At 48.3% G+C, this 13,599-nt stretch overlaps 3 protein-coding genes across 3 annotated transcripts; 2 read left to right on the forward strand and 1 right to left on the reverse strand.

Annotated features, from left to right (window-relative positions):
* Positions 1-9,133: 9,133 nt before the first annotated feature.
* LOC128720850 (coiled-coil domain-containing protein 63) lies at positions 9,134-10,731 on the forward strand. Its single transcript, XM_053814550.1, has 3 exons — positions 9,134-10,199; positions 10,263-10,434; positions 10,506-10,731. The coding sequence occupies exons 1-3, from the start codon at positions 9,134-9,136 to the stop codon at positions 10,729-10,731; spliced, it is 1,464 nt and encodes a 487-aa protein (XP_053670525.1).
* A 704-nt stretch (positions 10,732-11,435) lies between these two features.
* LOC128731941 (protein-S-isoprenylcysteine O-methyltransferase) lies at positions 11,436-12,575 on the reverse strand. The gene is made up of 5 exons (XM_053825099.1): positions 12,378-12,575; positions 12,038-12,299; positions 11,863-11,972; positions 11,694-11,801; positions 11,436-11,618 (listed from the first exon to the last, which is right to left on the reverse strand). Exons 1-5 carry the CDS (start codon positions 12,573-12,575, stop codon positions 11,436-11,438), a joined length of 861 nt encoding a protein of 286 aa, XP_053681074.1.
* A 351-nt stretch (positions 12,576-12,926) lies between these two features.
* Positions 12,927-13,554, forward strand: LOC128731726 (39S ribosomal protein L20, mitochondrial). Its single transcript, XM_053824859.1, has 3 exons — positions 12,927-13,073; positions 13,141-13,432; positions 13,507-13,554. The coding sequence occupies exons 1-3, from the start codon at positions 12,987-12,989 to the stop codon at positions 13,521-13,523; spliced, it is 396 nt and encodes a 131-aa protein (XP_053680834.1). The 5' UTR covers positions 12,927-12,986; the 3' UTR covers positions 13,524-13,554.
* Positions 13,555-13,599: the final 45 nt, after the last annotated feature.

Genomic DNA, 13,599 nt, shown 5'->3' on the forward strand with positions numbered 1-13,599 from the left:
CCCTACCGGTCATGTGCTCCAAGGCAGACTTCAAACACGTTCAAACATCCAGATCGGATGACGTATTGCTGGCCCATTCCAGAACAACCCAAGAAAAACGACTCTTTGTTTCAAGTCTCGATCTCTCTCGTACGACTCGCTCTGAGGCCATTCCCCTAGTCGCGGCTCACCTGAGGGTGTATTTGGCGAGAATCCAATTAGTGAAGCGGACCTGGTCCTCCTACATCCCACGGATGTGTCCCTAAATGCCGCGAAATGGGAACGGAAGAATCGGCTCGGTGTGTTGTGCTGCCTAAATCGTCGTCATGGTGACGATACCGTTGCACATGCACTATAAGACCAAGCGGTTGACACGGTTCATTGGAGCTATGGGAGTTGACAGCAAAAGCAGGCGATGATCTATCATGCAAGATGCGTGCGATACTGAGCTCCAGTTGTGGAAGCGATGGAGGACATGTCTTTGTCACATCTGGCAGTTGTTTAATCGTTCTCCACGGACCAAACAACACCGTACCGTTGGGCCAGACCAATGCTAAAGTCATGGTCCGAGTGAAAATTTCATCATTCGCATTCCCCCCGGGGTGGCATTTGTGCTGGCTTCATAGAATCGGTTCTACGTGACTGAGCATGGCGAGAGCAGGCCGTTTTGGTGGAGACCAGAAGTTCAGCTACAGCCTCCCCACCGTGCGCCAAAGAACGTGCCCATAATGACCGATGAAAAAATAAAACCCGTTTTGCGAACCATCGACTCGTTCTACTCGAGCTCCGGAGCGAGCTCCCAACGGCACGGAAATGGGAGGACAATGCTCATACCCAGCCACGCCATGGGGGCGAAGAGAGAGAGAGAGAGAGAGAGAGAGAGATAGAAAAAACATGAAACTCCACAGCGCCCCTGTCAGCAGAAAACCGAAAATAATTAAAAAAAGCTCAACCATACCCAGACTGGGGGGCTTTTTCACCTTGAGAGGTAACGTCCGTCCATTGACAGGCACATTTTCGTGTGGTCGCTTTGCGTGAGCATTTTATTTCACGATCACGCCGGGCACACGTTTAATTCAAACGGGCGTTCCGTTAGATGGCGTGGCGCGCAAGAGCCCATGTGCGCGCGGTTGCGAAGATCGCTCGATCGGGCCTGGCCCAATCTTGCGATCATAATAATCAAGCGCTCGGGGTTTTAGGGTGGCTTCTTGTGGCCAAATTGCGGCCAACATTTCATGCCAATTCCTCGTTTGGAAAACATGATTCCCTTTGGGCCGACTCATGGTCGATGCTGCGTAACGCGCCTAAGCCATCTGCCTTAATTCACTCCTCACGCAACAACGTTGATCACAATGATTTCACCGCCACCGGGGTTAGATGCCATCGCACCATTGTGCTGGTTCAGAATTGTTTGGCCGCCATTTGCGTACGGAGTGTGCGGCCGTTTCGAAAGATGCCCCTCAGTGCCTAACGCCCTAACGAACGTCATCCGGGCGATCACTGGTGGTGTACGAGCCACTAATAGGGGGAGGGGCAGCTACAAAACAAGGATTAGTTGCTTGTTTTTGTTTGCGGAATGAAAATAATCTAATTTTTCCCAGCGACAGGGAAATGTCGTCGTTGCCAGTAAGCGGTGGAAAACCTCCAACATGGGGACAATGGATGTGTGGATTTGGTTTGATTTATTTTTCACATTTAAATGCGAACCGCATGGGAGAAGTGGCTTTCAAATGTCGAGACTCTTTTTTGCATGTTTTACAAAGCAGTAATGCTTTTTTTGGCATTTCTAGTAGGAAAACAAATGCCACGATCTCACATCCACGGACTAGGGATGGCAATTGTAGCGGCCATCAACCTATGCGAGCGCGAAAAAATGGCTAAATGGCTGAAACATCTATCAGTGTGCTGCTCTGCTTAATGCGTTTCTAATTGTTCACCACGAGCGTTTCATCCCAAAGCAGTAGTTTCAATCGTCACACGATTCGTTCTCGGTTATTACACGCACTCTGCCCGACCCGACACATGGTAATGTCGTCGTTTTTGCCATACACGCAGCATTTTTTTTCACTCTTTTGGGGGAAATCCATAATCACGCTTCCGTTACGCACAGGAAACCAACCCCCATCATGCAGAGTGTTGTTGATTGCACAAGCGGAAAGAGCGTTCGCGCGATTTGTCGGCGAGTGAGAGAAAACAAAAAGGCAAAAATATTGCACACCTCCCAAATGGCACGGTTTGGCCAATCGATCATTTACGACTAATTGAATCAATGAGTAACGGCCGGGGTCCACGTGCTCTGCGTTTGTGTAATGCTGCAACAACGGCCCAGTATGCATCTCACATCAAGGTACGTTCGGACCATCAGCAGATCGTTTCATCCCCCGGGTGGTCCGTTCGCGAAGATTTACACGCCTGCACAGTGATCCATCTCGCGTCGATCGCATTATGCAATTGCGCTGCCAAATTAGCATCGGACTCAGCGCATCGCTCATTTGCATGCAATTGGCACCAGCGCGGCCTCCGATGTGATGAGCCGCTGGAAAGCGCCCACAAACGAAGCATAAATTAGTGTTTTACAGCAACACCTCCAGCGTGTTTTCAGCAGCCTCGCGAGAAAACGGATGCACCGACGCCACCAAACCGGAGGTCATCGTGTCGGAATTGGAAATGTATGCATGTTCACAACGCATTGGCACATTACCGGGCGCCACAGCATCAGCATCCATCAGCATTAGCGCTTGCTGGCGAAGCCATCGGTTGCAGTTAAGTGGCCAAGCCCCGAGTGGCCAGTGCCCGCAATCAAGCATAATAATAACAAACAGCTCCATCAACCGTAACCTTCCTTTCCGTCAGCAAGGCTTCACCCATAGGCAAAGTCCGATAGCAGCATCCATTCAGGGTGGACGGACTTCGGACGATCAAAATTTCACCTCCAAAGCGAGGCGTGAAACCGGCGTGTCGATCGTGAATTTGCCGCTGCCGGAAAATGCGTACCATGCCGAATCCCGGCCCTGGTGGGCGTCCTCGCCCTCAGCTTATGGGTCGCCGTGGCGTGTAGCCTTTCGAAGGATAGCACACGGCCATCTGGTGGGGGCTTTACTTTGTGGTAAACTAATTTGTGAACAAATTGACATGAAATTGTTCTCAATTTTTCACAATCATCTGGGCCGATTTTACAGCCTGCGTGCAATTTTCATCTGCCGACCCCAACACGACCAAAGTCGAAGGCACAAGGGTATGCTCGGTCTGCTCTTTCACTTGCGTACTCTCGTGATATAAGCATGATTTGGCGTACTTTTGGGTAGTTTGCTTTAATTGCTCACCAGGAAACAAACGCACGTCTGGAGCGCACTGATAGATCGAATTTTCCCATTAGCTTACCCATTCGAAAGAGGGTTTGTCGCTTCCGCCATCGTTCTACTCTAACGTATGTTGCAGTTTTTCTCACCGTACCGCGGCACGGTGGCCACAAACAAGCACCAAATGTGTTTAAAAAGCAACGATCTGATCGCCAATTAGCGTCCATCAAGTCATTATGAAACGCCGATGATGCCACTCTTTCGATGGGCCACTCTTTTGCGGCTGCGTTGGGGGCCGCTCGTGAACGAATAATTTGTTTATTGATTGGCAAAAGACTTTCACGCCTCACGCGTTCGCCCTGCAATGCGATTGGGCTGACGAGCGATGGAAGCCGGGTTGTGATGTGTGGCATTTGTAAATAACACCACCAGAAGAGGCCGTGTTGCCCCAGCGACGTTTGGTTGCCAATGTGGTGCGGTATAAAATACGCCTCGCTAGGTCGTTGGTCGGAGAGGATTCAGCGATGGGAAAAGCGTCCAAAATCGGTGGGAAAAGCGTCCAACGTCCCGTCACCATCTGCCGGGAGCTGGCAGTGCAAACATATATTAATAAAAGGCCAAGCTGATGAGGCCAATAAACGTGCCCGCCTAGAGCCGTTACTGTGTCCACGGCGTGCATCGTGAGCCGTAATTAGATGCATCCCTGGCAGGTGTAGCAGCTAGAGGATCGCTTTGACAGATTGCATCACGCTCGAGCGGAAACTGCAGATAAAGAACCGTGTCACGTCTTCAACCAACATTATCACGTTCAAGATACCGATTTCCGTCGACAGCTGCAACTATCACTACGAATGGACTCTCTCACGTGCTCGACACGTTTACGACGCGAGCAGGAAAATGATGCAATGGAATCGTCATGCACTGCCATTCGACATAAGCGTTATTCCGGTGGCTCGAGTCGATTCAAACTCCAAAAGGCACTATGCAAATGGAGTCAGCCTCCAGTGCTTTCACAATCAGCTAACTGCTCCGGTGCCGGTGGTTGTAAAGCTGCCAGAGAAATGCATTTTCCTGCACGCCGCTCTCATACGATGTTTTATTCATTCGCCCTTTCAGCCACGCCGTAATTGAAGCTTACGCATAGGAAATGGAAATCAATGCAAACGCCACAGGCCACAGAATGGAGCACTTTTGCTGTACCGGCATGGTAATGACACCGTTGAGCTGAATCATAATCGCTTTTCGCGCGCCATTTTCAAAAAAAAAACGCCATTACACCCACTCGCGAAAGTCCGTTGACCGAGTGACCGAAGGGAAAGGAAGACCCCGGTTGGCACAACAATTTGCCGGAGGGATGTCGATCGCGAAGACACCGAAACGGTACCATAATTTTACGACGCACCGCCCGGTTCGAATGCAGCAGGTTCGTCATTTCCCCATTGCGCCTTTCAAATTCATTGGCCATGAAACAATTTTCTTGCAATCTTCTTCCTGTCTGTGGGTGCGCACGTGTGTGCACGCGACCATGCGTGTGTGTGGATTAAACCATTCCCCCATCCTTTGGCCGTACAAACAGTACAAATAGAAAACACACTCTGTGTACCCCGGCGCAGCACGAAGAAAATGAAAGAAAAACATAAACATGCACGTGTGCGCGGAGTGTTTCGATGCGTTTCGGGAGCGCGCGGTTCCACCTGGCATGCTTTGATGCGTGAGAAGTGGATTGATAAGTCACCCGTCTCAGGCGGTGACGAAAAGCTCGCGGCTCTTTCAACCCCCAGAAGGAGCGCTGTGGAGCGTAGGAACAGCAAGAAACTTCTGAGGCGCCTACCGAAACGGTAATAACCATAATGGCAGTAGCTGCAGCACTATTTACTACCGACACATGACAGCTAGCGGCAGTAAACGCGGCTTCAGTGTGCCGTTTTTCGAAAAAGCGTGTGACGGCGCTCATGTGACTATTATTAGGCACGGTTGCCATTGTCGGCTTAAGCATGTGATTTACTGGGTCATGCTGGATGCCGCCTTCCGTCCGAGTTTCCACCGTTTGGGCAACGACTGGGTGGCGTGACTTCGTGGCTGTTTTCCCAGCGTTTCCCGTGCGCCCAAACGGTGTCACTACGCGTGTTCCCAGAGGCTTGAAAGCCCGCTGGGTGTAAATATTTTACACAAACCATTCCGAGCTGATACTGAGCTGGCGTTATCTGGCGTTTTCCATCATAAACACCATCACGCCCTGGGCGAGGTTATTGTCCGTTTGTTCGTGAACTTGGTCAGGTTCGTTATTCAAAAACCTGGCCGCTTTATGGTATGAAAAAGTAACGACCCCCAAAATAATGCGTCCCCTGGGAAATCCCCCCCGGGTCGCTTCCTGGATGATCTCTCGGCGGTGCATTTTCTGATGCACTTTTGCCACCGTGCTACTTTGTCCCAGGTGCCACCACGGATCGAACGCAAAGGGAAAACCTACGACCCAGGGGCTTTCGGGTGCGACCCCAAAGGGAAGGGCAGGGGCGTTCGAGTTCCCAAGGCTGTAAAAAGCTCGTGGTGTGTGGCCACGAGCTTAACCATTTCCAACACGCAGAGCAATTAAGATCTTCTTTTCTCTATTCAATTGTTCCGTGGAACGGTCCGAAATCGACAGATATTAGCGCTTTTCACTTCCGTACCCTCGCTCGGTAGGGTTGGTGGGTGGAAAAACTCACTCCTTCCGTGGCCCTTCGCTAGACGGTGGGAGAAATCTCGAGCTCTTACGCACCCACTTAAGACTGATAGCAGACGGTGGTGTGGGTGCCGAGAAAAACACGATCGTAAAGAAAATTTCCCATCGACGGTGGCGCGTTTTCCACCTCGACTAAACACGCCCGCCCAGCCCGGGCTTGTTCTCAGCTTATCACTTTCTCTTCGGCCGTTCGGCCGACGGCGTCTCGGCAGTTGCGGAAGCATTTGCTTAAACATCCGCTCCCAACGAGTGATATCGCTCGAACGATCATCTGCATAGACGCGAGCGAGGAAAAACCGCACCGGAAAACGGTCCCACCGCTTCGTTTAAGCGTTTGTTCCGTTTGTTAAACTTTAACGAACTCAATTAATCCGATACCATCGAGGATGGGTCGGAAACCGTTAGCCGATAACCTTTTTTTCGAGGTCCCCCGAAAGGTCTAATGCGCGTGTTGGGCTGCTGTATTTCCGCTCGGTGGCCTCCTTCCGATCGGTTGTTGGGGTGCAGAAAAAAAAATCACTCACAAATGCCCGTCAAATGAAGCGTAAAATTCTCGCTCCCCATACCGTAAGTGCCTTCGAGCAACGACGATGTGTTTCCAAAGCACTTTGAGTACGGTGGGTAACGCTAACGAGGAAGTAAAGCAACACCTTTTTCGGAGGTCACACCCGTTTACTAAGCTTATATGTTAAATTGATCAAAACAGTATCCGGCGTTACAAAAAAAAAGCCGATCAAACAAAAGACTGCTCGATCTCTTCTCGTTGGTAACCATTTTGTTACAACGATCATGGTCAGTTATGGTCAGCTCGCTCGATTGCGATATAAATTCGATTCGCTAAACCAACAGCGCTAGCATCTTCAGCGCTTTGTGTTATCTTATGTAAATAAATAAACACACAACATTTCAGGCCAGACGCAACATAACGCACCCGATGCTGCTTTCGAACGTGTCGTTATGAACAATGATCGCCACCATGTTTTATTCTACTCCATTGTTTCTCAGCGACGTGCATAGAACGTCGTAACCCCTCCGGGTGGCTCAGCTACACCACTACCACATCGCCATCTTGACTCCTTGCGTCGGCAGAGCTCCTTGAACGGTGGCCCTCTTTTGAGCCAGCGCACGGAGTTGTAAATAATTGGGCTCCTCGCTGCTAAACGCACGGTTGCAACTGCAACAACGTACAATTTTCGCAACACGGCTAGCAGCCGCCCGACTGTTTGGATGCATTCGAATGGAAATGGCCTTCTCGGTGGGGCCTCGTGGTGCAGACTCGAGAAGATGACGCTATTATAAGCCACCGACCGATGTGTGCTTGTGGAACATTGTGACAGCATTGCGTCATGGTGACGCATTGTGGCCGCGTTCAACGGAGCCACTAAGAAGGCCACGAGGCCTCAGGGCGTCGAGTCACGAGGCGCACAATCAGGATGTGTTTGAGCGTGCATTTCAGATCAGCTCGGAGATATGACTGAAACGAGGGTTGACGCCACAACACATGTTACGTTTGGTGCATTTACGCGATGGTTTCTTTTAGAACGCTCCTAGTAGCTCTGATTAATGGAGCCGTAGTTGCTTTATCGCTACCGAACATAATTTTAAGGGCTCATAAAAAAGACATTTCCAACAATAGCCCTTAGCCTCAATTCACACCACTAATGAAAGCAGCTCGAAAGCACAATTATAAGAAAGAAACTCTCTCGAAATTGCGTAATACCGGAACGGAAAAGACACCACTTGAATGCACCCGACCCAACTGCATGCCGAAGGTGACCACACAAAAAGAGGTCGTCAGCGTTGTTAGGGTCGCATGGTGTCGGTGTTTCTCAGCAGTCGGAAGTCGCCGCAAACGGTACACAAAATAGTCCACATTTTTAAGCCCTACTTTTGGGTTTTTCGATCCAACGGTATGTCTTGATTGAACGAAAAAACAAACCGCCCATCCGATGCTTTACGCCAGGGCAAGAGAAGCAGTTTCTTCCGGGACGGTTCCGGTCATCGGTTTGCTCCAGGAAACTGCTGGAAGTGTGCTCTGATGACCTCCGATGGAAGGCGTCACTGTGCGCCTTTCACTATTGATTCTTCTCGATTAATTAGATGAGTGGTACGCCATTACTCTTCCACGATTAATCCGCCACACCGAGCGGTAAATGCCGATACCGATGCGAAGGCGAACCAAAAACAACGGACTCCATTCATCCGGTTGATGGGCCGACCATGACAACGCGCATCGTGTATCGATCAAACCCCAAGTCTGGAAGGCATTCCCGAGGCATTTCCTTAATTCCAGCAGTGGAGCAATGCTGTCCGTCAGTCGCACGTCGACATTCTTACCAGGAAGGATCGCGTTCGGTGGCCAGTTTGCTGATCCAGTTTTTTAGAAGTGGTCAGGAATTTTCACACAATTAACAGCAACGCAAAAAAATCCATCCACCCCATTCAATGAAAGTGAAACTGTGAAACAAAGGTAATTTAAAATAGAAATCAATTGTTCACCTCGCGGCTGACACACTGATAAGCAGAATCAGCTCACCCACTGCAACAGTGCATCAGTGGATCTCTCTTGGAAGTGTCCCATTTCCTTTCTTTTTGTGTCTCCAACCGACTGGGGAAAAGTCTTTTTTTCTCTCGCGTTGCCCAGGTTTGTTTGGGTGAAGTCGAAGTTCGCACCATTGTTTCGCACTCGCGAACACGTCTGGTGGCACCTTCCAGTAGGCTGGTAAAGCGTGCCAAACGAGCAGATGAGTTTTTCCTCGCGTTTTCACGTTCGGTTTGTCTTCCCGCCTTGGTCTGCATTTCGCTCGGTTTCCTTCCGCAAGCTCCGCTTTGTGTTTCCCAACTTTCCCAAAACAACCGATCCGATGGCGCTTCCTATTCATAGCCGCACGATTTAGTGTGCAAATTCATCCGCAATCGAATGATTTATTTATGCAAATGGTTACCGCTTTATTCCACCCGGAGTTCCGGTGTTGTGGAGGTGGAGTCGCCTGGCACGAAGTACAGCTGTTTATTCTGCTCATTAGTAGATGCATCTTTGCCTCTCCATCAGGGTGTGGTGAGACTTAGAGAGATAGCGCAACAACAGCAGCAGTTAACCGTCGACTAACGAGACGCTTGCAAATCCACCGCCATGTCCAGCCAACCGAAGATGGCCTCGGAAATCGGGGCCGCTGAGCAGTACGAGATGGATCAGCTGGCCGAGGCTGAGATATCGCGCCTGCAGAAGCTACTCCGCACGTTGCTGAACGAGCGGGCCACGTTTATGGATGGCAAGTCGAAGGCGCTTCGAAAGTTCGAACAAAACATTCGCGTGTTGGAGAAGGAGAAGCAGCAGCTGCAACTGCAACTCAACTGCGAAGAGAACGGGACACATTCGAAGCGTGAACAGGAACTGGAATCGGTTCTCGAGCTTGCTTACGATCGGCAGGATAAGGCGCAGCAAGCATTGAAAGCGAAAAAGGACAGTCTCTGGGAGTTGGAGGGTCACATCAAGAAGATCCACCGAGAGATCGCCGAAATCCGGAACAACGAAGTGACGGACAATCTGTACAACGAAACCATTGCCAAGGCGCAACAATCGGTGAAGAAGCTGGAGAATCGGCTTGATGTGGTCAACAAACGGGCTGGTGCGGTGATGGCCGAGAATGCCCAGCTGCGGCAGACCATCGATCACATGCTGACTGAGAGGGCGACGTTCAACATCATGTGGGAGAAGCTGGTGAACAAGCTGAACGAGGGTAAGCGCTACATGATCGATCTGATCGAGCAGGCCACTTCGGCGTACGATACACGCGAGGAGCTCTGCACCAAGCTGCAGATCCTTAAGGATAAGGGCCAGAGCGACAAGCTGGCACACATCCAGGAGATGCGCGAGCTGCAGCGTAAACTCGATCATGATGCGAAGCTGCAGGAGTTCCTCGGCATCAAGGGACAGCGTAGGGCGAACGCAGAGCTAGAGGAGCGAGAAGCACAAAAGCGCAAAAAGATGCTTGAACATTTGGAGAAACAGTACCAGGAGTACGAACAGATCATGACTCGCATCATGAATTTCTCTGGTGAGGATGACATCGATCGGTTGGTGGCGAAGTTCATCAAAAAAGAAGAGGAAAACTTTGCGCTCTTCAACTACGTCAACGAGCTAAGCCACGAGGTGGAAACGCTTACCGAGAGTGTGCAGCTACTGCAAGACAACATCGGTAGGTTGAGTCCCGTAATTTCCAGCTGCCACGTTTGTAATCACTGGTACAAACTTTTTACAGCCGAACAAATCGCGATCAACGAGTCGAAGGAGCACTCTCAGGATGATAACATTGACGCCCTGCGATTAGCTCAGGAGGAATGCCGAGAGGCGGCAGAGACTGCCCAGGAAGTCAAGCTAAAGTTAGACGTGAAGCTAGACGAGCTGCTGCGAATGGCGGAAAGGATATACAAGTATGTATCACAACTTTGCTGCTCATTCCATCCTCCAAAGGCGTACTCAGTTCAATGAGTCGTATTTTTAGACTTTTGATGTGCGACGAGGCGCCAATATTGAATCTGCTAAACAACGAACGCAGGGTTACGCTCAACAATGCCAAACTGTTCCTCGGAATCATCGAACGTCGGGTTTTGGGCATCATCAGCAACGTTACGTACATAGAGCCGACAACTAAAATCCTTGGCAAGAAGGATCGCGTTCCAAATTTTAACGTGAAAGAATCGGCAAAGGTGCGCATAGAACGGAACTAAGGTGTTTTATCAACAGTTTTTGTATGTATTTGCATGTTTTGTTCTGCTGTTTGTTTTATAACCATTTTGTGGCACTGGGTTTTGTTAGGGGTTAGTTTGTAAGAAAATAAATGCCCCCATACACATTAAATTAGTACAATCATACTAAAGCTAGGTTTTTAGGAAAATATAAATATATACATCGATTTCCTATTGCTATCATCTGTGTTGACTACTGTGCTTTTGTAGGTTCACTAGCCGAAAATCGGGCCGGCTGACTCGAGAAGCTCGAGTTCGAGTTCTGTGCTCTTGTCCAGTAATTACAACTGCTTCGCCACTGTTTCACTAACTAATTAATCAAAAACATGTACGATCGTATCAAAAAGTAACACAAAAAAATAAAGTGGGCGTTTGAACATCTGATGATTTACTGTCACTAATGACCGCAACAAAATGTCGATGCGGTTCTATACCAATGATGATGCATCCTGATCATCACAATTGTCGTAAGTCCCCGAGTACCGTCGGTTTCGACTATGCTCCGACCCTCCTCCGACACTCCGCCGGCGCTCCACATCACCCTTCGGAATCTCCAACACAACTCGTTCGTTGTGATCCTCGAAGGATCGCCGTACTGCACCACCACTCTCGCGTATATCAGTCTCATTACATTTGTCCGTGTGGAAGCTGTTTTGATCCTCTAGGTCAGGATCGGACTCGAAATATCATGGTTCTACCCGGAATCCTCTTATATACGGCAGACCCGATGGAACACGTTCCTGGTACTGTATGTATTCTTCGCCAAAAAAGTTCAGCAACGTTATTTCCTCCATCAGGATACGATCGTGGAAAAACTTCCAGCTTGCGATGGCATAGATCACAAAGCACAACGGATTGGCAAGCGTTATCTAGTTAGGTATATAAGAAGCATTATGGTATTTGTGAAAAAATACAAGTATGACATTTTTGAAACATTTCTGTACCTGTGTTCCTACAGACCAATAGAACCATCCGACATACGATGGATGTCTCATCCAACTGTATACTCCGTGCGTCACGAGTTCATGCTCGTTGTGCCGTTCGAATTGAACCTTTGAATAGATAGTGTATTAAGTTTTGTGCGACTTTCTAAAAATATTCGAAACCTCTTACAATGTGAGTGAAGTTTTTGCTGGCCGTTATCATCGCCACTTTCCGAAGCGATTCTCCTGCGAGACATAACAACACACCAGCCATCCAAATTGTTTTGTAGGATTTTATTTCTAAAGACAAAAGAATAATGTTTAAATAATTCTCTGTAACGTGGTCCGTGATACCATTCACTTACCAGGAAAGTAGTGCACTTCAACGAAAAACTCCACCCAGCTGGCTGCGGCTGCTAGGGCATAGTGTACTGAATGGTTCAGTATGAAAGAATCCGTCGAAAGGGTTTTAGGATTGCAAATTGCTATTCCAAGGTACTCGGAATAGTGAAACATCGCCATAAGTGTGGCGTAAATGCCAAATGCTTTGTAACGCTCATTGGCGACAAGCAAAACAATGATACCAGCGGATAAAACAGCGCCCAGAAAAGCGGCCCTTACAGCAATCTACGGATAGACAACAAACACACATATAATTGTTTACCTTGCTCACGTGTTTTTTTAGATTAAATATAGTGAATTCACCTGATAATCCCGGGGGTTGTACCTTAGCCGGATAAGAATGTTCAGCGCAACATAGTAGCCAACTGCAAAAGCTATTTTGGTCCACATGCTTTCTTCGTACCAAAAGGATTCTACTCCATAAAAAACCAGCAGACTCACCATTCCACCCAAAAAGCAGTAAAGGCTTAATTTCCCTTCGTAACACAACATTGTGGCCATAGTGTAGCTAATACTCGAGATCCCTGCAGTACCACAAAATAGCTCACTTTCGTTGTTTAACAACTTTCGACTAGTGGCCGATTTCCAATCAAATGCTACTTTAGAGGTACATGTTGTGCTATATTTGGGGTAAACTTTGCAAAAATGCGTAAAGCGGTAAATTACTTTTTGTGCCTTTTGAGAGCACCAGCTTTTCCGACCGTATTTTTGTTTTCCGGCTGTTTTTGACAGACTAGGTGGAGAAAAACAAATTTTCCGTCGATATCTAGACAAATGTGTCTGACAGCACGTATATGGACCGGTGTTGACATTACGTAAAATTGCACATGTTTGTTTTGTTTAGGTTTGCTGTGAGACTGCCGTAAAACTTGCACTCGGGTACGATCCTAATTCTTCTGACCAGACATAAATATGGTATTTACGTCGGTGATCAACTTTGTGCGCGCTCGAGGACCAGATGAGTTCTGGCGTAAACGAAGGATTTTTAAACTAGCTGCTGTAAGTAAAATTTCGCTCGGCTATAAGCTAAGTGTAATGGTTTTGATGAACTTACATCTGATTGCAGCACTATATTGGACGCCGTCGAAACTGTTACTCTATTGCAATCCGCAACGTGAACAGGGCTCTGGTCTATGCCACCAAAGGACGTGAGCTTAAAAAACAAGATATGCGTGAACTTTGGACTCAGCGAGTAAATGCCGGCTGTGAACAGCATGGGATGCAGTTCGCTGAGTTTCAACATGGGCTTTATAGCAATGATATCTTACTAAACAGGAAAGTTCTTGCGGATTTGGCGATTTGGGAGCCCAGAACATTCGAAGCGCTTGCTAAAATAAGTCAGCAAGTTCCTGGTGATGGTAAGCGATTGTGAATAATTAGTCCAGCAAAAGCGTGTTTTCATACAAGACCTTGTTATTTTCTATTTTCACAGGTAGTGGTGAAAAGTAGGTCGTCCATGAATATAGCATGTATAATAAAATCATAATGTAGCAAATATAAAAAAACGTATTCTGTTTATATTTAT

This window comes from Anopheles nili, chromosome 2 (assembly GCF_943737925.1).
Source record: "Anopheles nili chromosome 2, idAnoNiliSN_F5_01, whole genome shotgun sequence".
Taxonomy (NCBI): domain Eukaryota; kingdom Metazoa; phylum Arthropoda; class Insecta; order Diptera; family Culicidae; genus Anopheles; species Anopheles nili.

Coding starts and splice junctions, on each gene's coding strand:
- LOC128731726 (XM_053824859.1), top strand. CDS start 12,987: ATGGTATTTACGTCGGTGATCAACTTTGTGCGCGCTCGAGGACCAGAT. Junction 13,074..13,140: donor GGATTTTTAAACTAGCTGCT/GTAAGTAAAATT, acceptor ATCTGATTGCAG/CACTATATTGGACGCCGTCG.
- LOC128720850 (XM_053814550.1), top strand. CDS start 9,134: ATGTCCAGCCAACCGAAGATGGCCTCGGAAATCGGGGCCGCTGAGCAG. Junction 10,200..10,262: donor GCTACTGCAAGACAACATCG/GTAGGTTGAGTC, acceptor AACTTTTTACAG/CCGAACAAATCGCGATCAAC. Junction 10,435..10,505: donor ATGGCGGAAAGGATATACAA/GTATGTATCACA, acceptor TCGTATTTTTAG/ACTTTTGATGTGCGACGAGG.
- LOC128731941 (XM_053825099.1), bottom strand. CDS start 12,575: ATGGCCACAATGTTGTGTTACGAAGGGAAATTAAGCCTTTACTGCTTT. Junction 11,973..12,037: donor TGAAGTGCACTACTTTCCTG/GTAAGTGAATGG, acceptor TTTTGTCTTTAG/AAATAAAATCCTACAAAACA. Junction 11,802..11,862: donor GCAAAAACTTCACTCACATT/GTAAGAGGTTTC, acceptor ATCTATTCAAAG/GTTCAATTCGAACGGCACAA.